This window comes from Hylobates moloch, unplaced genomic scaffold (genome assembly GCF_009828535.3).
Source record: "Hylobates moloch isolate HMO894 unplaced genomic scaffold, HMol_V3 SCAFFOLD_19, whole genome shotgun sequence".
In the NCBI taxonomy this organism is placed as follows: domain Eukaryota; kingdom Metazoa; phylum Chordata; class Mammalia; order Primates; family Hylobatidae; genus Hylobates; species Hylobates moloch.
In genome coordinates, this window is record NW_026652294.1 from 3,122,997 (window position 1) to 3,147,195 (window position 24,199).

Genomic DNA, 24,199 nt, shown 5'->3' on the forward strand with positions numbered 1-24,199 from the left:
TGATGAACATTGATGCAAAAATCCTCAATAAAATACTGGCAAACCAAATCCAGCAGCACATCAAAAAGCTTATCCACCATGATCAAGTGGGCTTCATCCCTGGGATGCAAGGCTGGTTCAACATACGCAAATCAATAAATGTAATCCAGCATATAAACAGAACCAAAGACAAAAACCACATGATTATCTCAATAGATGCAGAAAAGGCCTTTGACAAAATTCAACAACCCTTCATGCTAAAAACTCTCAATAAATTAGGTATTGATGGGACGTATCTCAAAATAATAAGAGCTATCTACGACAGACCCACAGCCAATATCATACTGAATGGGCAAAAACTGGAAGCATTCCCTCTGAAAACTGGCACAAGACAGGGATGCCCTCTCTCACCGCTCCTATTCAACATAGTGCTGGAAGTTCTGGCCAGAGCAATCAGGCAGGAGAAGGAAATAAAGGGTATTCAATTAGAAAAAGAGGAAGTCAAATTGTCCCTGTTTGCAGATGACATGATTGTAGATCTAGAAAACCCCATTGTCTCAGCCCAAAATCTCCTTAAGCTGATTAGCAACTTCAGCAAAGTCTCAGGATACAAAATTAATGTACAAAAATCACAAGCATTCTTGTACACCAATAACGGACAAACAGACAGCCAAATCATGAGTGAACTCCCATTCACAATTGCTTCAAAGAGAATAAAATACCTAGGAATCCAACTTACAAGGGATGTGAAGGACCTCTTCAAGGAGAACTACAAACCACTGCTCAATGAAATAAAAGAGGATACAAACAAATGGAAGAACATTCCATGCTCATGGGTTGGAAGAATCAATATCGTGAAAATGGCCATACTGCCCAAGGTAATTTATAGATTCAATGCCATCCCCATCAAGCTACCAATGACTTTCTTCACAGAATTGGAAAAAACTACTTTAAAGTTCATATGGAACCAAAAAAGAGCCCGCATTGCCAAGTCAATCCTAAGCCAAAAGAACAAAGCTGGAGGCATCACGCTACCTGACTTTAAACTATACTACAAGGCTACAGTAACCAAAACAGCATGGTACTGGTACCACAACAGAGATATAGATCAATGGAACAGAACAGAGCCCTCAGAAATGATGCCGCATAGCTACAACTATCTGATCTTTGACAAACCTGACAAAAACAAGAAATGGGGAAAGGATTCCCTATTTAATAAATGGTGCTGGGAAAACTGGCTAGCCATATGTAGAAAGCTGCAACTGGATCCCTTCCTTACACCTTATACAAAAATTAATTCAAGATGGATTAAAGACTTATATGTTAGACCTAAAACCATTAAAATCCTACAAGAAAACCTAGGCAATACCATTCAGGACATAGGCGTGGGCAAGGACTTCATGTCTAAAACACCAAAAGCAATGGCAACAAAAGCCAAAATCGACAAATGGGATCTCATTAAACTAAAGAGCTTCTGCACAGCAAAAGAAACTATCATCAGAGTGAACAGGCAACCTACAGAATGGGAGAAAATTTTTGCAACCTACTCATCTGACAAAGGGCTAATATCCAGAATCTACAATGAACTCAAACAAATTTACAAGAAAAAAACAAACAACCCCATCCAAAAGTGGGCAGAGGACATGAACAGACACTTCTCAAAAGAAGACATTTATGCAGCCAGAAAACACATGAAGAAATGCTCATCATCACTGGCCATCAGAGAAATGCAAATCAAAACCACAGTGAGATACCATCTCACACCAGTTAGAATGGCCATCATTAAAAAATCAGGAAACAACAGGTGCTGGAGAGGATGTGGAGAAATAGGAACACTTTTACACTGTTGGTGGGACTGTAAACTAGTTCAACCATTGTGGAAGTCAGTGTGGCGATTCCTCAGGGATCTCGAACTAGAAATACCATTTGACCCAGCCATCCCATTACTGGGTATATACCCAAAGGACTATAAATCATGCTGCTATAAAGACACATGCACACGTATGTTTATTGCGGCACTATTCACAATAGCAAAGAGTTGGAACCAACCCAAATGTCCAACAACGATAGACTGGATTAAGAAAATGTGGCACATATACACCATGGAATACTATGCAGCCATAAAAAATGATGAGTTCGTGTCCTTTGTAGGGACATGGATGAAACTGGAAAACATCATTCTCAGTAAACTATCGCAAGGACAAAAAACCAAACACCGCATGTTCTCACTCATAGGTGGGAATTGAACAATGAGAACTCATGGACACAGGAAGGGGAACATCACACTCCGGGGACTGTTGTGGGGTGGGGGGAGGGGGGAGGGACAGCATTAGGAGATACACCTAATGCTAAATGACGAGTTAATGGGTGCAGGAAATCAACATGGCACATGGATACATATGTAACAAACCTGCACATTGTGCACATGTACCCTAAAACCCTAAAGTATAATAATTAAAAAAAAAAACAAAAAAATACCAGAGCAGCGAGGACTCAGTCAAGAGGACTTGACTGAGGACCTTGAGTTTTTTTTTGTTTTTTTTGTTTTTTGTTTTTTTTTTTTGAGATGGAGTCTCACTCTGTCGCCCAGGCTGGAGTGCAGTAGCACGATCTCGGCTCACTGCAAGCTCCACCTTCCGGGTTCCCGCCATTCTCCTGCCTCAGCCTCTCCAAGTAGCTGGGACTACAGGCGCCCGCCACCGCGCCCGGCTAATTTTTTGTATTTTTTTAGTAGAGACGGGGTTTCACTGTGGTCTTGATCTCCTGACCTCGTGATCCGCCCGCCTCGGCCTCCCAAAGTGCTGGGATTACAAGCGTGAGCCACCGCGCCCGGCCAGGACCTTGAGTTTTAATGACCACATCGACTTGAGAAAAAGCCTGGGGTCTAAGCCATGTAGGAGTTGGAATTAAGTCACCAGCATAAAGTCAAGCTGCTTAAAAAAGGACTGAGGCAGACCTGGGAAAACTGAACTGGCAGCACAAGAACTAGCAGAGAAGTTGGAATGTCTCATCCTGTTTTTGGGTTGGGAGAACAGTCTTCCCTTGAGACTGTGTAACCACAGGCCTGCCCTCATGTGGATTCAGGGCCAGTTTAACACTAGCTGTGTTGTCTAGAAATCACCAACCCGAGAAATGAACACAAAGGAGATCCTGGTCTAATTGACATCCAGAGGCACTTGGCAGAGATGCGTATCCACCATGCAGTGACATTCCTTGGGCCAGGGCATACAGCATTACCACCGATAAAGCACTGCTTAGATGATCATAAAATCCACGGTCACAAGAAGAAAATGCCTGCCATGCACAAATGTCAGAAGACATACTTACTGGGAGACTTAGGTTTCTGTAAACCTGTGATCATAGAATTGTCAGATGGCACTATAAAATATGTTTAAGTCTTGAAAGACATGAAAGCTAAAACAAAATGTGAGGAAAGATTAATACTGTATTCTGTAAACAAAAATTAACTCAAAAGGGAACAAAGAACTAAATGTAAGAGCAAAAACTATAAAACTCTTAGAAGAAAATATAGATAGAAATCTATGTGACCTTGGATTAGGCAACTGTTTCTTAGATATGACACCTAATGCACAAACAACTAAAGGAAGGAATCAATAAATTGGACTTCATCAAAATTTAAAACTTTTGACTGGATACAATGGCTCATGCTTATAATCTTAGCACTTTGGAAGCCTGAGACAGAAGGCCCAGTAATTCAAGACCAGCCTGAGCAACATGGCAAGACCTCATCTTTATAAAACCATTTTAAAAATTAAAAGCTTGGCCAGGCACGGTGGCTCACGCCTGTAATCCTAGCACTTTGGGAGGCTGAGGTGGGTGGATCACATGAGGTCAGGAGTTCGAGACCAGCCTGGCCAACATGGTGAAACCCCATTTCTACTAAAAATACAAAAATGAGCCAGACATGGTGGCAGGCACCTATAATCCCGCTACTCAGTAGGCTGAGACAAGAGAATCACTTAAACTCAGGGGACAGAGGTTGCAGTGAGCAGAGATCATGCCACTTCACTCCAGCCTGGGCAAAAGAGCAAAACTCCATCTCAAAAAAAAAAAAAAAAAAAATTAAAAGCTTTTTTGCTTCCAAAGCACTATCAGAATTGAAAGACAACCTACAGAATGGGAGAAAATACTTGCAAATCACATCTAATTAAAGTCCAAAATTTAAATTATATAAAGAACTTTTACAATTCAACAATAAAAAGACGAATAACGCAGCTTTAAAATGAGCAAAAGATCTGAAGAGAAACTGCAGAGAATATATACAAAGCACAGGCACATAAAAAGACAATCAACATCATTAGCCATCAGGGAAATATAAAGCGAAACTCCAGTGAAATACTTCATACCCATTTGGAGGTCTGTAATTAAAAGATCAGATAGTCAGATAATAAGAAGTGTTGGTCCTATAAACCTGTGATCATAGAATTGTCAGATGGCACTATAAAGTATGCTTAAGTCTTGAAGGACATGAAAGCTAAAACAAAATGTGAGGAAAGATTAATATTCTATTCTGTAAACAAAAATTAGCTCTAAAGGGAACCCTCATATACATGCTGGTAGGAATGTAAAGTCTTTTAGCACCTTTGGAAAACAGTCTGGAAGTTCCTCGAATGGTGAAATATAGAGTTATCATCTGACCTAGCAGTTCCCACACCTAGATACATACCCAAGAGAATTGAAAACATATATCCATGCAATAACTGATACATGAATGTTCATATCTGTACATAATAACCAAAAAGTGGAAACAGCCCAAAGGTCCATCAGGTGATGAATAGATAAGCAAAATATGGTCTACCCATACAATAGCATATTATTCAACAATAAAGAGGAATGGAATGCTTACATGTGCTACAATAACGATAAACCTTAAAGACATTATGCTAAGAGAAAGAAGCCAGTCACAAAGGATCATAGGTTGTATGATTCCATTGATATGAAATGTCCAGAATGGAAAATCCATAAAGAAAGTAGAGTAACAGTGGTTGCCAGGGTCTGAGGGAGGGAGGATGAGGAGTGATTACCAATGGGTACAGAGTTTCTTTTTGGAATTATGAAAATGCTCTGGCATTAGACAGTGATGATGGTTGCATAACCTTATGAATATACTAAAAGCTAATGATTCTATACTTTAAAATGGTGAAGTTTATGATATATATATCTCAATAAAAATTAAAAGAATAATACACCATCAATTTGGAAATGAACCAAAAATTTGGAAATGAACCAAAAAAAATACTTTTAGAAAAGAAAAATCATAATCATTGCAGTTTAAAAGTCAACAAGCATTTCAGAGAGCAGATCAGAACCAGCTGAAAAGGACATTCAGTCTACAAAATTGGCCAGAGTGGCACAGTGGTGAGGAGGTGGAGCTGAAGACAGGGCCATGGAGAGGAGTCCCCCCAGGAGGATGTGCTGTGGGGGGTTGTCAAGAGGGAGTTAAGAGGCTTACCAGAAGGTGAAGAAACCTCAGATTTTGAAATGGAGCAAGTTCTGAACAAAATAAATAAAATGAATTCCCCACCTGAGAGAAACTACAGTGTGCCACAGACAGTCCTGCTAATTGAGGAAGAGACTCATGTTTGCTTCGTGGCTTTCTGTGGCGCTTATCTCATGTAGTGCATACCCTGAATGAGAAGCCAGGAGGATAGCCCTTGGATTGGCTTAGGAGACAAAATCTTGACTGTATATCCTGGGTCCTGGTGCCACAAGGGTTGGTTCCTCAGCAGCTGTGTCCACAGGGTCTCACAAGACCGTCCAGCCATAAATACGGCTCTAGCAAGATCTGTATAATAAGGGGCCACCATCACATTTGTCATCCTCAGCTTCTCACTTGAAAGTGGCAGTGAGTGAGCATTCACTTGGGGCTGAGCTTCCTGCTTTCCAGACAGAATGAGTATAGTGAGCTTCTAGGAGCCTGGTGCTGAATTCTCAGGTTGGGTTGGATCCTTATGTGAGGAAAATGAAATAAAACAAGTCCCAGTATCTTTAACAAAGGCCTTACAGAAAATGCAGATACTTTCTTGATGTGGCTGTTTTCTTGTATTGATTCTCAATGAAAACCAGGAGGAGCCCTTTAAAACACCCATCACTGGAGGCCTGGTGCAGTGGCTCATGCCTGTAGTCAATCCTAGAATTCTGGGAGGCCGAGGCGGGTGGATCACTTGAGTGCAGGAGTTTGAGACCAGCTTGATCATCATGGCGAAACCCCATCGCTGCTGAAAATACAAAAATTAGCTGGGCGTGGTGGTGCGTGCCTGTAGTCCCAGCTACTCAGGAGGCTGAGGCAGCAGAATTCCTTGGACGCAGGAGACAGGGGTTGCAGTGAGCAGAAATCACTCCACTGCAGCCTGGGCAACAGAGTGAGACCCTGTCTCAAAACAAGAACAAAAACAAAACAGGCCAGGCGCGGTGGGTCACGCCTGTAATTTGGGAGGCCAAGGTGGGCTGATCACCTGAGGTCAGGAGTTGGAGACCAGCCTGGCCAACATGGTGAAACCCCATCTCTACTATAAAAATACAAAAATTAGCCGAGTGTGATGGCGAGAGGCTGAGGCAGGAGAATCGCTTGAACCCAAGAGGCAGAGATTGCAGTGAGCCGAGATTGTACTATTGCACTCCAGCCTGAACAAGACTTGTCTCAAAAAACAAAAACAAAACGAAACAAAAAAACACCCATCAGTGGAGATTTTCTTTGTTTGTTTGTTTTTTGAGACAGAGTGTCACTGTGTCACCCAGGCTGGGGTGCAGTGGTGCAGTCTTGGCTCACTGCAACCTCTGTCTCCCGGGCTCAAGCAATTCTGCCTCAGCCTCCCTGGTAGCTGGGATTACAGGTGTATGCCATGACGCCTGGCTAATTTTTGTATTTTTAGTACAGACGGGGTTTCACCATGTTGGCCAGGCTGGTCTGAACTCCTGACCTCAAGTGATGTGCCCACCTCGGCCTCCCAGTGTTGGGATTACAGGTGTGAGCCACCGCACCTGGCCTTCAGTGGAGATTTTCTTTGAGGCACAGTGTCATGCAGTGGTTAGGGGTGGTGCACAAAGTAATACACCTTGCAGGTTAGGCCCAGGTCCCCACTTCCTCAGAGAGGGAGGAGGGATAATCTTGAGACACATGGTCTTTCTGAGTCCATCTCCTCTCAGGCAGAATGGACCTGCCAGGAAAACCCTCCTCATAGGAGGTATCCCTTAACCTTGGGCCTGTAAAGCCGTATCTTGGTCCTTGCCTCACAGTGAGCAGCACGTGTCAGCTCCTGCTGTTGTTCCTTCATTGTGCGTCACAGTAGTTGGGCAGTGAGACCCCTGCAACCTGACGGGCACTTCCTAGCCAAGAACCTCAGGTGGGTTGGGAGCCAAATGCTAGCATCCCAGGTACAGGGTAGCAGCCCTGGGTGAAACTGTGGGTCTTCTGCTTCACCCTCCCCTAAGGCCAGGTGTCAGGCAGAAGCACATAGGGACCTGAGGTAAGTGACTACAGGGCAAGTAGGCCTGAGCAGACAGAACCTAGGATGGAGCCCATTTGTAAGGGGGGCAGCCCTGGCCAGCTGTGCTCTTGCTTCACAGATGTCTAGACCCATTGGGCAACTGCTATAGATCGATTTACCTGGTGCTCCCAGGGATATTGTAACAACTGATACAAGCCCACATGCAGGCTGGGGAGGTGCAGTTCCCAGTGGGCCGCTGGCCCCAGAGTCCCTGAATGGGGCATCTGGCAGAGGCAGGAGGTGGGGAGACTCCTAAGGGCTCTCAGGGGTCCCAACCAGAGAGGGTGGAGCAGCTGGAGCTCGGCAGCGCCAAGCAAGTGAATGTCATGGGCCAGTGCTGCGGTGAGCTCAGGAAGCCACCGCACGCCTTAGAAACTTAGATGATAGTTGGACGTTGCTGTGACATTCTTGCTGTATTTTACAAAACGATAGTTACATAAAAGTCTGACTTTTTTTCCATGTTTCACAATAGGATTCTCCCATTTTAATACATGAAACCCTTTCAGCTCAGTCTGAACCAGGAAAATTCATGTTAGAAAAAATTAGAACAAGCTAATATTCTATTTCCATATTCAGAACATCTGAGAGAAAGCATTTTTGACTGCTCCAAAAGCTTATTTAACAAAAAATTTAATATGAAAATGTACATGATCTGATTTTTACAACATAGTAAAACAAGCTCTTTGGAGAGACAAATGTCTGACATTTTTTAAAAAAATAATTTGAAAAGGATTTTGAGGAGCACTGACTCAGGACTTCCAGAATATTAAGCTACACCCACAGGTGGATTCTTTGCCCTGTTGTAGGACATTAGAAGAAAGGGGAACAGGCTCTTCAATTTCACAGAGCAGTGTCATGGGCCTCTTGTCTTCTCAGTTTTTCACATGGATACAAATGAGAAGAATCCAGGATTCTACACGCTGGTGTGTGTGTCTGCCCACATTTCTTTGACCCGGGTGACTAGCAGGGAAAACAGCTGAAGACAGTGCCTAGGGGAGGGGCTGACAGGCCAGAGGCTGACAGGCCAGAGGCTGGTTAGCAGTGGGAAGGCAGGCAGGGATGAGGGCTCTTGGATACTAGACAGGAGTTCACTCATGGTGAACTCCTTGAGGAAATAAGATCAGTGATAGCACCTGTGATCCAGGAAGTCTATCATATTTAGAGATGTTTAACACAGCATTATGAGAAACATTTACCCACTTCTTCAGAAGAGAGGTGTTGAGGAAGTAAGCTATTCATTATGTTGCCTCTCTTTAATATTTATAAGGACCAAAGTACAGGCGCCTCTCTGTATCCATGGGTTCCACATCTATGGATTCAGCCAACTATGGATCAAAAATATTTGGGAAAAGAAATTCCACAGAGTTCCAAAAAGCAAAAACTGAATTTGCTACATGCCAAGTACTACTTTGAATCCATGCAAATGAAGTTGTTTTTAGGCATTGTACTATGTATACGTGATCTAGAGATTATTTAAAGTATATAGGAGGCTGGCTGGGCTCAGCTCAGTGGCTCACACCTGTAATCCCAGCACTTTGGGAAGCCAAGGCAGGCAGATCACCTGAGGTCAGGAATTCGAGACCAGCCTGGCCAACATGGCAAAACTTCGTCTCCAGTAAAAATACAAAAATTAGCGGGGCGTGGTAGTGCGTGCCTATAATCTCAGCTACTTGGGAGGCTGAGGCAGGAGAATCATTTGAACCTGGGAGGCAGAGGTTGCAGTGATCCAGGATCACACCACTGCATTCCAGCCTGAGCAACAGAGTGAGACTCCGTCTCAAAAAAAAAAAAAAAAAAAAAAGTACATTGGAAGCTGTGCCTACATTATATGCAAATACTAAATCATTTTATATAAGGGACTTGAGCATCCTTGGATTTTGATATCTCCGGGGGTCATGGAATCAATCCCCCTGCAGATACCAAAGAATGACTGTACTATGGAAAAATAGTTCAGATGGAATGTTATTTGAAAAAAGCCAGACATACAGTTGTATTAAGGTATGATTAGTATATAAATAAATATAATCAGAAATGAAAGGGGGCATTAATACCAACCTTACAAAAAGGATTTTGATGGCATGATATTTCAATGTATGCCAATAAAGGCCAGGTGCAGTGGCTCACACCTGTAATCCCAACACTTTGGGAGGCCGAGGTGGGTGGTTCACCTGAGGTCAGGAGTTCGAGACCAGCTTGGCCAACATGGTGAAACCCCATCTCTATTAAAAATACAAAAAATTAGCCGGTTGTCACAGTGCATGCCTGTAGTCCTAGCTACTCGGGGAGGCTGAGGTATGAGAATCCCTTGAGCCCAGGAGGCAGAGGTTGCAGTGAGCTGAGATCCCGCCACTGTACTCTAGCCTGGGCAACAGAATGAGAACCTGTCTCAAAATAAAAATAAATAAATCCCTTATTATTTCAACAATATGCACAGCATCTTCACCAGGAGATTCCATCTTAAGAAACTACTTTCTTTGCTCTTCCCTAACTAGCACTTCCTCATTTGTTCAAGTTTTTTATGAGATTGCAGCAATTTAGTCCCATCTTCAGGCTTTACTTCTAATTCTAGTTCTCTTACTGTTTCCACCACATGTGTAATGACTTTTTCCACTAAAGTCTTGAACCCCTCAAAGTCATTCATGAGGGTTGGAATCCGCTTCTTCCAAACTTTTGTTAAGGTTGATATTTTGACAGCCCATGAATCACAGATGTTCTTAATAACATCTAGAATGGTGAATACTTTCCAGAAGGTTTTCAGATTACTTTGCCCAGATCTGCCAGAGGAATCTGATATAGCTTACAAAATGTTTTTTTGTTTTTTTGAGACGGAGTCTCACTCTGTTGCCCAGGCTGGAGTGCAGTGGCGTGGTCTAGGCTCACTGCAAGCTCCGCCTCCCGGGTTCACGCCATTCTCCTGCCTCAGCCTCCCAAGTAGCTGGGACTATAGGCGCCCCCCACCACGCCTGGCTAATTTTTTGTATTTTTAGTAGAGATGGGGTTTCACCATGTTATCCAGGATGGTCTTGGTCTCCTGACCTTGTGATCTGCCTGCCTCAGCCTCCCAAAGTGCTGGGATTACAGGCATGAACCACCACGCCTGGCCCACAAAATTTTTTTTAATTATTATTTTTAATTTATTTAAGAGACAGTGTCTTGCTATGTTGCCCAGGCTGGAGTGCAGTGTTATTCACAGGCACAGTACCACTACTTATCAACACAGGAGTTTTGACCTGCTCTGTTTCCAATCTGGGCAGTTCACCTCTCCTTAGGCAACCTGGTGGTCTCTTGCTCTCAGGAGGTCACTATACTGATGCCAAACTTAGTGTGGACACCCAGTTGGCATAGCACACTATAACTCAGAACTTCTGGGCTTAAACAGTCCTCCTGCCTCAGCCTCCAGGTAGCTGGGACCACAGGCAAAAAAGTACCTCTTAAATAATGAAACTTGAAAGATGAAAATGCTCCTTATTCATGGGCTGCAGTATGTGTGTTGTGTTAGTCGGTATGAAAACAACATTCATCTCCGTCAGAGCTCTTGGTTGACCAAGTGCATTGCCAGTGAGCAGCAATCTTTTGAAAGGAATCTTTTTTTCCGAGCAGTAGGTGTCAACAATGGGCTTCAAATATTCAGTAAACCATGCTCTAAACAGATGTGCTGTCATCTAGGCTTTCTTGTTGCATTTATAGATTTAGAATAATTCTTAAGGGCCCTAGGATTTTTGGAATAGTTAATGAGTATTGGCTTCCACTTAAAATCACCAGCTGCATTCACCCCTAATAAGATAACCAGCCTGTCTTCTGAAACTTTGAAGCCAGGCATTGACTTCCCTTCTCTAGCTAGGAAAGTCCTACATGACATCTTCTGATAGAAGGCTGTTTTACCTACACTAACAATCTGTTGTTTAGTGTTACCACCTTCATCCATGATCTTAGCTAGATCTTCTAATACCTTGCTGCAACTTCTACATTAGCACTTGCTGCTTCACCTTGCCGTTTAATGTTATAGAGGCAGCTTCTTTCCTTAAACCTCATGAGCCAACCTCTGCTAGCTTCAGACTTTCTTCTGCAGCTTCCTCACCTCTCTCAGCCTTCATAGAATTGAAAATAGTTAGAGCCTCGCTGGGCGCGGTGGCTCACGCTTGTAATCCCAGCACTTTGGGAGGCCGAGGCGGGCGGATCACGAGGTCAGGAGATCGAGACCACGGTGAAACCCCGTCTCTACTAAAAAAAATACAAAAAATTAGCCGGGCGTGGTGGCGGGCGCCTGTAGTCCCAGCTACTCGGAGAGGCTGAGGCAGGAGAATGGCGTGAACCCGGGAGGCGGAGGTTGCAGTGAGCCGAGATCGCGCCACTGCACTCCAGCCTGGGCAACAGAGCAAGACTCTGTCTCAAAAAAAAAAAAGAAAAAGAAAATAGTTAGAGCCTTGCTTTGGATTAAGCTGTGGCTTAAGGGAGTGTTGTGGCTGGTTTGATCTTCTATCCAGAGCACTAAAACTTCCTCCATATTAGCAATAAGGCTGTTTTGCTTTCTTTTCAAACATGTGTTCACTGGAGTAGCACTTTTAACTTCCTTTAAGAGCTTTTCTATTGCATTCACACCTTGGCTAACTGGTGCAAAAAGTATAGCTTTTGGCCTGTCTCAGCTTTCAATGTGCCTTCCTCTTTAAGCTTAATCATTTTTAGCTTTTGGTTTAACCCTTACTTAGAGGCCATTATAGGGTTATCGATTGGCCTAATTTCAGTATTGTTGTGTCTCAGATAATAGGGAGGCCTGGAGAGAGGAAGGGAGACAGGAGAACAACCAGTTGGTGGAGCAGTCAGAACATAAATGCCATTTATTAAGTTCACCATCTTACATGGGTGTGGTTCACAGTGCCCCAAAACAATTATAATTAATACTAACATGAAAGATCACTAATGGCAGATCACCAAAACAGATACAATAAGAATGAAAATGTTTGAAATATTGTGAGAATTATCAAAATGTGACACAGAGACACGAAATGTGCACCTGCTGTTGGGGAAATGGCGCCAATAGACTTGCTTGATGCAGGGTTGCCACAAACCTTCAACTTGTAAAAAAAACGTAGTCTCTGCGAAGCACAGTGAAGTAAAGCACAATAACGCAAGGTATACCCGTGTACTTATTCAGAATTGTTCTGTCTTCTTGAAAAATTGACTCCTTCATCTTTATCACTGTGTAATGCCCCTCTTTATCCTTGATAACTTTACTGGCTCTGATGCCTACTTTGCTTATGTAACTACACCAGCTTTTTTTTTTTTTAATAGACTTTATTTGTTAGAGCAGTTTATGTTCACAGCTAAATTGAACAGGAAATACAAAGAGTTCCTATATGCCCCCCTCCCCACCATACCCATAGCATCCCCCACTTTCAGCATCCCCCACCAGAGTGGGGCACACCATCACCCAAAGTTTACATTTGGGTCTACTCTTGATGTTGTACGTTTTATGGGTTTAACCAGTGTATAATGACATATATTCATCATTATCATATCTTACAGAACAGCTTTTTGGGTTTTTTCGAGACAGAGTCTCGCTCTATTGCCCAAGCTGGAGTGAGGTGGCACAGTCGCATCTCGGCTCACTGCAACCTCCGCCTCCCAGGTTCAAGTGATTCTCCTACCTCAGCCTCCCGAGTAGCTGGGATTACATGTGTGTGCCACCACACGTGGCTAATTTTTGTATTTTTAGTAGAGAGGGGGTCTCACCATGTTGGCCAGGCCAGTCTCGAACTCCTGACCTCAAGTGATCTGCCCACCTTGGCCTCCCAAAGTGTAGGAATTACAGGAAAGAGCCACCACACCCAGCCAGAATAGTTTCAATGCCTTAAAAATTCTGTGCTTTATATAGTTACCTTCCTTCCCTCAACCCCTGGAAACCACTGATCTTTTTATTGTCTCCATAGTTTTGCCTGTTCCAGGTTGTCATATAGTTAGAATCACCCCTTTTCTTGTATTTATTTATTTACTTATTTTTTATTCTTAGAGATGGGGTCTCATTATTTATGTGGCCGAGCGCTGTGGCTCATGCCTGTAATCCCAGCACTTTGGGAGGCTGAGGTGGGTGAATCACCTGAGGTCAGGAGATTGAGACTGTCCTGGCCAACACGGTGAAACCCTGTCTCTACTAAAATATAAAAAATTAGCCAGGTGTGGTGGCGTGTGCCAGTAGTCCCAGCTACTCGGCAGGCTGAGGCAGGGGAATTGCTTGAACCCAGGAGGCAGAGGTTGCAGTGTACCCGGCCTTATTCTTTTTTTTTAATCTTCACTTCTTTTTATCTTCTTTTTCTGCCTTCTCTGGTTTTAATTGAGTATTTTATATGATTCAGTTTTCTCAGCCAGGCACGGTGGCTCACACCCATAATCCCAACACTTTGGGAGGCTGAGGCGGGGAGATCACCTGAGGTCAGGAGTTCGAGACTGGCCTGGCCAACATGATGAAACCCTGTCTCTACTAATAATACAAAAATTAACCAGGCATGGTGGCACACACCTGTAATCCCAGCTACTCGGGAGACTGAGGCAGGAGAATCACTTGACCCCAGTAGGCGGATGTTGCAGTGAGCCAAGATCATGCCATTGCATTCCAGGCTGGGCGAGAAGAGTGAAAATCCATCTCCAAAAAAATAATAATAAAATAAAAATAAGTTTTCTCTCCTCTCAGCATTATTAATTATGCTTTTTAAAAAATTTTTTGGTGATTGCTCTAGAGTTTACAATAAACATTTATAACCTAACTCTACTTTCAAATAATATTATACCACTTCATGGGTAGTAGAGAGACTTCCCCACTCTTTCCTTCCGTGCCCTATGCCATTGGTACCACTTACTTCACTCATTCATAAACTATAGTAATTCAAGACATGGTGGCTATTATTTGTTTGAACAGAAAGTTGTCTCTTAGATCAGTTGGGAATATGAAATATAAAAGATTCTATTTTATGTTCACTGTTTTCTTCTCTAACACTCTTCCTTTCTTCACGCAGATGTGAGTTTCTGGCCTGCATCATTTATCTTCTCTCTGAAAGACTTTTAACATTTCTTGCAAGGCAGGTCTTCTGGCAACAGATTCCAGTGTCTCTTTGTTTATTTTTGTCTAACAAAGTCATTATTTTTCCTTTACTTTTGAGGCATAATTTCACTGGACACAGAATTCTAGGTTGGCAAGAGGTTTGTTTAAGCACTTTAAATATTTCACTTCACTCTTTCTTGCATGAATGGTTTCTGAAGGGAAGTGTGATGTAATGTTTTTGTGCAGGTTAAAAGAGCAGAACCTTGTGAAAGAGCTGAGGCCCCGAGACCTCCTGGAGAGCAGCAGTGACAGCGATGAGAAAGTCCCTTCGGCTAAGCCTTCCTCATTGTCCAAGCGAAAACTTGAGCTTGAGGTAGAGACAGTAGAGAAGAAGAAGAAAGGGCGGCCTCGGAAGGACTCTCGTCTCATGCCTGTGTCTCTGTCTGTCCAGGTGAGGCCAGTGGGCCCATCCTGCCTTCTTTAGCCCACCTTTCTTCACTTAGAGCTTGAAGGCCCTGTGTGCATGGTAAACCTCAGCTGGGTGGGGCACCTTGGGAACCAGCTGGCTTAGACATGCAGCCCCTGGAATGTAGCATGGAGGCCATGCTCTCCCTCAGACCTGCCCTTGACTCACCCAGTGCCCTTGAGGAGGTTCCCTGGCATGAACTGGCTTGTCCATAAGGTTAGGATCCTTGTAGCATTCCCCTCTGCTTCCTCCCTCCCAGGGTGGAAATGCCCTGGTCGCAGGCCCACCCTCACTTCTGGGTGACTTGCCTTTACCAAATGCTACCCTGTAGTGTTAGAGCAAGGCTCAAGAACGTTTCTGGCTCTTCCAGTCTCCAGCTGCCCTAACCGCAGAGAAGGAGGCCATGTGTCTGTCTGCACCAGCACTTGCACTGAAGCTGCCAATTCCAGGCCCCCAGAGAGCATTCACCCTCCAGGTAAGTTCTAGGACCCTGCCAGTTCTCCCTCAGGCACACCCAGACATTCTCTGTCCCCTACCGCATATAAACCCTATCTTGTCACTTCCTTGGAGATTGGTTTCCAGTGGCTCTCCATCACCTTCTGGGGGAAGTCATAGCAGATCAGGGTACCCACCAACTCTTAGCGAAATTGCCAGCCTCCACTCTCACCCACCCATAGCCTCTGTCTGGCCTTGCCCTTGGGGTCCCAGCTGCTGGGGCCGCCATTACCACCACATGTTCTGGTGCTCTTCAGGACTCTTCTCAGGTGTCCCAGCTGGAAGCCACCTCCACCTCCACACACAGCCCTGGGCAGCCTCAGGCTTGGTGTCTGTGGGACTGTGTGGTCATGGTCTATCTCCCAACCATCCTGCTAGCTTTGTCTTCTCAGTGTCCGGCACAGTCAATCATCAGAGTTGTTTGAGCTTTTGGAATGGAAGCTTGTAAGCATGTGGTTATCCAAAACACAATTCTGGAGTAAATAATCCTTTATACCCAGAGCCCTCCTGGTCACTTGGCCCAGCATAGTATCTAGACCTCTCCTGCCATGGTGCCGTCACACACACTGCTGCCTCTCTGCATACCCTTGTACCTCACCTCAGGTGCGTGTCCTCAAGCAGCCTTCTTGGACCCTGTGTGCGGGTCACTTCCCGCTGGCTGCACACTGCTCTGAGCCCGGGCTGGTCCTCACAGGGCACCAGAGAGCAGGCGTCAGCCTTTCCTACCATAGGTCCTTCTGGGCCACAGTGCAGAGGAATGAAGCAGGGAAGCCAAAGGTAGGAACCCATAGGGTTTGTTCTTATTGCTGGTGTGAACAGAGTCAGGGGCCCTCCAGTAGTCAGCAGTGCTCAGACGTGCTCTTGCACTCAGAGGTGTTCTGACTCAGGTTCCCTCCTGGGTGCCCTGCTTCTCAGCACAGAACTCTCCCAAACTCCTCCAGCCCTTCCCCTAGGTGTCTTCCCCTCCAAGCACTGCTTGGGACTGTCGTTTCTGGGTCTGTGAAGGGGGCAGTCGGCCCTCGGCCCAGCTCACCCACTTGAGTGGCCACACAAGCACAGACTGTTTGGTGGTTCTGCCTGTTTTACCATAGGGAAAATCTGTTGGTCAGCTCCCCACACACGTGTGTGGCTGAGCCCATTTGATGCCAGACACTGAATTAGGTGCTTCTCATACATGCTGTGCCATAAACACCCCTGCCAGTTTAGTCTCAGTTGAGCAGACCAAGTCTCACCACCAAAGGAACTGGAGAATCCCTTTGGGGGTTTTCTAAACATTCCCTCCAAGCACTGACACGGTCTCTAATCTTGCCAAACACTGCCATCTTTGAAGATTCTTCAGGTAGGAGGCTAGAAACCCAAGTCTCACTCCCAGCTCAGTCCTTTGCAGTGTGCTTTTGGGCACGTTACTCCCTTGTGAGATGAAGTGGCAGGGTTGGGAGATTTTGGCGTCTTTAACCCTGGCACTGCTTCTCTTCTCTGGCTGTTCAACTACACAGATGACAGGGTAGAAACCAGCTCCCAGCATTCTCCCTGCCTTGGGGCCCACATGTCTGGCCCTCTGGGCCTCCTGCTCAGCCCCTTTGCCCTACCTGCCCTCCCTCTCCTCTCTTGGCCAGCCAGTCTGTCTCTGTATCCTGCTGCTGCCTTGGGGCCCCAGGCTGCAGAGCCTTGGAGCATGTCATTGGGGCTGCGGCCCTTGTCTGAGCAGACCCATGTGTTTACTTCATCCAGGTCAGCTCCGATCCCTCCATGTACATTGAGGTGGAGAATGAAGTGACAGTGGTGGGGGGCGTGAAGCTGAGCCGCCTGAAGTGCAACCGGGAAGGGAAGGAGTGGGAGACGGTACTCACCAGCCGGATCCTCACTGCTGCGGGCAGCTGGTAAGGGTGAGCAGGCCCTTAGCCGGCCCAGGTGACACAGGCACACATGCCATCATTCTGGGCCTGGGCCTGTCTAGGGGAGGTGCACGACCCTGGGAGCACCAGCTCCCACAGAGGCTCACACCAGGCTTCACTCCAGGCCGGGCATATGTGCTTGTCATCTCAGTCCCTGCAGCACCCAGCAAGGTCAGCATCAGTATCCCTGTGTTACAGATGGGGAAACTGAGCCCTTGAGGGTTACCCAGGCCAAGCTTTGAACCTGATGGCCTGATTCCCTTGTCCAGCCAGATCCCCAAAGTCTCGAGTTCCACGCTGAGGTGTGCCTGGCTCACTTTGACCTGGGCTGGTTCCTTTTTTGGATCCCAGATTTCCATCCAAGTTGGTCAGGATGGATTTCTGACTGTCCCTGAAGTCCCCATCCCAGCCCATTCCAGATTCTGCACTGTGAGGGGGTCCTTGATTCAGTGATTAGTCACCGAGTATCTTCCCCTGGGTTCCTGGAACTGTACGTGAGCCCTGTCCCTGCCTGTGTTCAATGTGGAAGGGGAACCAGTGTTTCTCCTCAGGTTCCTGCCTGGTGTAGCATCCCAGTCAGGACCAGATACAGTCATCATAATTACACCCTTAATCATCTGCCATGAGGTCCCATGTAAATGCTTTTACTTGTGTCGAAGCACATGGCCTTAGGTCTTAGACCACAATTCTTGTGGGCCCTGAGTGAGTTTTGTGTTGTTAGGCCTAGGGGACCCCACTGTTTGTTCTGTTCCTCCCTCAAATTTCCCCTCCGGATGAGCCAGTTAAACTCCCAGTCCCAGGCACCTGTGTGTCAGATGCTGCCACAGGCTCCCACTCTCTGTCCCTCCCCCCAAGGCAGGTGGCTTGCCCAGCTGAGGGCTAAGGGGTGTCAGCACAGCCTCTCCCACAGTGACATGGAGCTGTGGGGCAAGCCTGCTGGACCACCTGGGACCTCTCCTTCTGCTTAGTCCTGCCCAGTTCAGGCCCAGCCTGCAGACCTGCTCCCCAGTGTTACAGCCCAAAAATGATGGCATTCTTCGCAGTGGGCTGGCTTGAGGCAGGCTCTGACCACCAGAGATGGGCAGATAGAATTCAGTCACAGTACCAGCCTGGCCAACATATTGAAACCCCGTCTCTACCAAAAATACAAAAATTAGCCAGGTGTGGTAGCGTGTGCCTGTAATCCCAGCTACTTGGGAGGCTGAGGTAGGAGAATAGCTTGAACTGGGGAGGCGGAGGTTGCAGCGAGCCGAGATCACGCCACTACACTCCAGCCTGGGTGACAGACTGAGACTCTGTCTCAGAAAAAATAATTCAGTCACAGCACTGCAGAGAGCTCCCTGTTGCCCGTGCTGCTTAGAGTGTTCTCTGATTCATACTCTCCAAGTAAACATTTGTAAACAAAAGCATCTCACTTGCCTCTCCCTTTTTGGAGCCAGTAGCAACAGTGGCTCATTAGGAAGGCAGTTGGCAGAGCTCCTTCCTTAACTGACCTCCTTGAGCCTGCTGGGGTGACTGGCTCAGCAGGATAGAAGTGACACAAAGCGGGGCTCTGGGTGGCCTACTGTGGCCAGGATCTCACTGTACTGGCTGCACATCTGCTACCGCTGCCTGGGGTCTGAGCTCCAGCCTCACCCTGGGCTTGTGGCTGGGCCTTAGGGGGCTCTCTCTGGGAAGGCAGCAGCCTGCTTGTGCAGGGCCCACCCAGGGGCCTGGTGGTCACTCGGGAGAAGCTGGACAGTGTCCAGACTGTTCTGTAACGCACTCCTTGTTTGGGAGCGACACACATCTCCCACACCAGCCAGACAGCGTCCTGGACACAGAGGTGCATGCTGTCATCCCCGCACTTCTCTTATCCTGCCTTGTTAGAGACCTTCTCAGGACTGGTCTGACTAGTTGCAGCCAGGAGACTGTCCTGTGGGTACTATGTGGCCTTATCTGATGAGCAAGGCATGTTTCCTGGGTGATCATCAGAGCCATTGGCTCTCCAAAGCCCCCACACCCCTTGGTCAGCATCAGCATGAGCTCAGGAAAGTGCGGGCAGCCTGTGGAAATAGGACAGAAGCCTGTTTCATCCAAGATCTCAGGGAGGCTCCAACAGCCCCACCAGCCCCACCCTGACCCAATCCACCTTCCCCTCTGGCTGTACCTGCTCAGGGGAGGCCCTTGTTGGGCCCAGGCAGAGGAAAGGCCCACACTTCCAGGGCTACTGTCTTGGCTGCAGCACTCAGCCCCCATGACACCTGCCCCCACTCTGCCTTCTCAGTGACGTGGTGTGTGTCGCCTGTGAAAAAAGGATGCTGTCAGTGTTCTCCACCTGTGGTCGCCGTCTCCTCTCTCCCATCCTCCTGCCATCCCCGATCTCTACTTTGCATTGCACAGGCTCCTACGTCATGGCGCTCACCGCTGCAGCCACACTCTCTGTCTGGTGAGAGGCAGGCACAGGGTGGGGTGGGCTCCAGCCAGGGCAGGACAGGGCTGTATAGGCCCCACCTCACTGCAGGGGCAGGGAAGGCAGTGGACAAGGCTGGCCATCAGGCCCCAGAAGAGGCCCTGAGCAGTTAGTGATATTGCTTGTGTTGGGTGCCCTGGGTAGGCTGAGGGCTGAGGGGTGGTGTGCAAGGGGGATGGAGGCAGCTTGCCTGCTCGATTATTTCCTTACTGGAGCAGCCCATGCGACCAGTTGCACTGCCAGGGTCCTATGCGGGATTCATCAGAAATGGAGTCTTAGCTGGCAGTGTGGGGCCATGTTCCTGATGTGGCTGCTGTGGCCTGGCTTCCCCCGCAAAGTGGTGTGGGTGCTGAGGGTTCCCCATGGCTCTGTTGCCTGGGCTTTGTGCTGCAGCCTGATGCAGAGGGAGTGTAGTGGCACATGGAGAGCAGAAGCCACTCGTAGCCCAGAGCCCCTGTCAGTAGGAGAGACCAGGGTTAGGGGCGCATGCAGTAGGGCCAGGGTGTCTGAGCGGCCGAGGCACACTCTGATGTGTTTACCTGGGTTAGTGAGTAAACTGTTCCCTGTCTCCCTCCTAGGGATGTTCACAGACAGGTGGTTGTGGTGAAAGAAGAGTCTCTACACTCCATCCTGGCAGGTAATGCAGGCAGCAGGCTGTCCCTACTCCTTTGGGGGCCCAAGTTCATGTCTGACGCTGCAGAAGGGCCCTGCTCAGAGAGCCAGGCTCTGGCCTCAGCCCAGGGCTCTCAGTGAGGCAGGAGGTGCAGTTACGCTGCAGGAGACACACACTTTTTGGGGGCATGTTTGAATGGGTCCCCAAGAGCTGACAAAAGCCTGGTGTGTGGCAAGGAGAATGGCTTGCCCTCCCTATTTGCCAAGACAGTGTTGATGCATTTGCTGCTGGGACTGTGGGAGCCTAGAGTACAGATTTCTCCTTTGATATGTTTGAAAACACTTGCTGATCAGAACACACCCCGAACTCATTCCCGTGCTGTCCTCAGGAAGTGATATGACGGTATCACAGATCTTGCTGACGCAGCATGGAATCCCAGTAATGAACCTGTCCGATGGGAAGGCGTACTGCTTTAATCCGTCACTTTCTACATGGTAAGCAAGCTGACCCCCAGCCCTATTCCCTGGAAGAGTGTCTGTCTGCTCTAGACAGCAGAGCAAAGGGTCGTGGCCTTCAGGGCTGCCTAGCCCTGCTTTTCCTGAGAGTCAGGCCCTGGAGTGCAGGCTGCATTGACTATCTGTGCATGCTCCCCTGTCCCAGCAGGACACTGCAGCCTATGGCCTCTGCCCTCAGAGCCTATGTGCAGGAGCACTGTCTTCCTGCATTATTTTCAGGAGGCACTTTTTGAAAAAGCCCCAAAATTTTTATGGTTTTTGCTGTGGCCCGCTTAGCCACGATGAGCATAGATGAGTGGGCTTTACAAGAGCCTTACCAGGACTAGTCAATTTCTGTGAGGTTAGTAAGCACTTCAGACTTCCTCAGTGAATTAGTAAGGATGCTCATCCACTTACCCAGGCATGATGGTCTGTACTTTTCCTCTGTCCACTCAGGAATTTGGAGCCCTTTTTTGTACTTGCAAAATAATTTATACATCAGAGCTCTTAACCCAGACACGTGAATTATGCACATTGTGTTCCAGCCACTCCAAGTTCTTTTCTTCCATCTATACATTTGATCCTTAAGAACCAAAGCTTGCTACCTCTAGCCCCTTTTCTGTTAAGAACTGCCATGCAAAAGTCTACATTCACACTGAGACTTCTTTCTTGAATTTGGAAAAAAAAATCTGCTGGGTGCGATGGCTCACACCTGTAATCCCAGCGCTATGGCAGGCTGAGAGGATGGCTTGATCCCATGAGTTTGAGACCAGCTTGGGCAACATGGTGAGACCCTGTCTCTACCAAACAAAAAAAAAAAATTTTAAATAAGCCAGGTGCAGTGGCACACATCTGTAGTCCCAGCTCCTTGGGAAGCTGAAGCAGGAGATCCCTTAAGCCCAGGAGGTCGAGGCTTCAGTGAGCTGTAATCACACTACTGCACTCCAGCCTGGGCAACAGAGTAAGACCCTGTCTCAAAGGAAAAAAAAATCTCCACCGCCTGCTCCCCCAAATTGCAAAATGTTGTCTATTGTATATGATTGCTGTAATAATGGAAATAAGCTGATTATTTAAGAAGAGAAATATTGACTCTCTATAGGCATCTTTGTATTTTGGACACATTTACAAAGACATCTAGCTGTTCTAAAAGTGTGTGAAGAGTCTTTTCTTCACAAGGATGAGAAGGGTCCAGAGAAGGTGGAAGGACTGCCAGTCTGGGATAGTTGTAGAAATATAGGCAGGTAGAGGCCTGGCATTGCTCGCCAGCTACAGGGCCCAGGCCACGTGGGCCCCTGGGCAGACCATGGCAGTGTTTGAGCCGAGCATCAGAGCACACTGCACACAGAGGCCTGCAGTCATCAGGAACCAACATACGGAGCTGAAGTGTTCCCAGCAAGGGCCCTATCCACAGCCTTCGCCTCACTCATTTTTCCTTTGGAACAATGATCTTTCAGACCCATTACCATGAAACCTGTCAGTGATAGGCGCCTGTGCGGAAGTGCAGGGGTGCTCAGCTTCTGCTGGCTTTCTGTGTCGGCAGGGGCTGCTTCTCTGTGGCCTCCTTGCCAGCCTCCTCTGGTAGATCTCTTGGTTTTCCTGAGCTCTTCTCCTGCCTTTGCCTCCCCAGGAACCTGGTTTCTGACAAGCAGGACTCACTGGCTCAGTGTGCAGACTTTAGGAGCAGCCTGCCATCCCAGGACGCCATGCTGTGCTCAGGACCGTTAGCCATAATCCAGGGCCGCACCTCCAAGTACGTGACCTGAATGCCATGGCCACTGTCCTTAGTCCTGCCCTGGGGAAGTGCCTGGGTCAGTGCATGCACAGTCCCTACCCAGGCCTAGTCTCCACCTGCCCTTCGCCTGTTCCCCAGGTGCTGGTCAGCACAGGCAAGCTGGGCAGGACAGACTAGGGGTGCTGAGGGTAGTGGTCCTGCATCAGGTAATATCTTGGGGTTGAGGGCAGCAGTCACTGGCCCTGTCACTTCAGGGGCCCAGATGGCAGGTGCTGGGTGAGATACCCCAAGGGTGCCAGGAGGCACATGGCTGGGGTGTGGGGATGGGCAGACAACAGATCTGGCATCTGCCAACAGACTGGCTAGTGGACGGGAGGCCTTGGCAGCCCTAGTTCCTGCCTCCTGCCAGCTCCTTGCCTGTTACACATGGGGGCAGTTCCTGACTCTGTGTAGTGCCTGCTGCCTCATCATGGAAACTCTCCTGGTCTCTGCAGCTCGGGAAGGCAGGCTGCCCGGCTCTTCTCCGTGCCTCATGTGGTGCAGCAAGAGACCACCCTGGCCTACCTAGAGAACCAGGTGGCAGCAGCACTCACCCTGCAGTCCAGCCACGAGTACCGCCATTGGCTCCTCCTCTACGCACGGTACCTCGTAAACGAAGGTGAGGCTCCTGGCAGCCCTGAGCAGCCTTCTCCTTCTGCCCCTCTATCCTCCCAGGCCTGGCTTAGTCCCTGTGAAATCAGGGAAAAGATTTGATGGCCCAGATCCCAGCCTGCTGCTCTCCCATCAACTAGGTGGGCCCAGCAGCCTCTACCTTCCAGCCTGAGCTGCAATCAAGGCAGCTCGGCAGGCACCCAGCTCCTTATAGGCTCTGAGACTCTGAATAGAGTGGCCCTGAGGGTGTTCCCGCAGAGAAGCAGTGGGACGGAGGAATAGATGCGTGGGTGGAAAGACATGGCCTGAAGGAGCAGATTCTATGTTCTGGCTCCTGCCCTGCACCACACCTTGGCAGTGCTGCTAATCAGTGAGGGCATCTTGTAGCAGTGGTTCTCTTCCTCCTCCCAGCTCTTCCTGCCCTGGACAGGCTTGCCTGATGTCCTGCACTTACTGAGGCCCTCCATTTCTGGCACTTCCCGCCAGAGCGCTCACTCTGCTGCCTCCCCTGCAGAAAGCCAGGTGCGCTGGAAGAGGTGGCTGCACTGTCCTCACGGTGACTCCAATAGCCTTACCAACTTTTCCTCCCACTTGAGTGCAGCCTTCAGGGTGCGGCATGGGGCAGGCCCTCCCAGAGCTCTCTCTGTGCAGTTTCCTGGCCTTTTTGCTTTATTTTTGTCATCACCCTCCCCATTTTGATTATAATTTAGAAAAAAATTTAAGTACAGAAAAGACAGAGAAAATCATAATCAGACCTTCACGAATGTAATTCCCAGAACTAACACGTCACATGTGCCTCTGGCTGTGTAAATACGAGTATATGTATGTGTGTGTACATACACTTGTAAACGACAGCAAATATTACTGATCAGCTCGAAGCC

General features: G+C 47.6%; 1 protein-coding gene across 6 annotated transcripts in view; it reads left to right on the forward strand.

The window, feature by feature from the left end:
• LOC116459469 (protein HIRA) overlaps positions 1–24,199 on the forward strand; it is a 113,584-nt gene that overhangs the window by 73,966 nt on the left and 15,419 nt on the right. For all 6 annotated transcript variants that reach the window (XM_032140104.2, XM_032140103.2, XM_032140107.2 and 3 more), the window contains 8 exons: positions 14,767–14,971; positions 15,357–15,461; positions 17,213–17,361; positions 19,643–19,804; positions 20,407–20,465; positions 20,830–20,935; positions 22,563–22,685; positions 23,162–23,325. In XM_032140104.2, the coding sequence (XP_031995995.1) occupies positions 14,767–14,971; positions 15,357–15,461; positions 17,213–17,361; positions 19,643–19,804; positions 20,407–20,465; positions 20,830–20,935; positions 22,563–22,685; positions 23,162–23,325 (1,073 nt within the window). The remainder of the gene's footprint in view (positions 1–14,766; positions 14,972–15,356; positions 15,462–17,212; positions 17,362–19,642; positions 19,805–20,406; positions 20,466–20,829; positions 20,936–22,562; positions 22,686–23,161; positions 23,326–24,199) is intronic.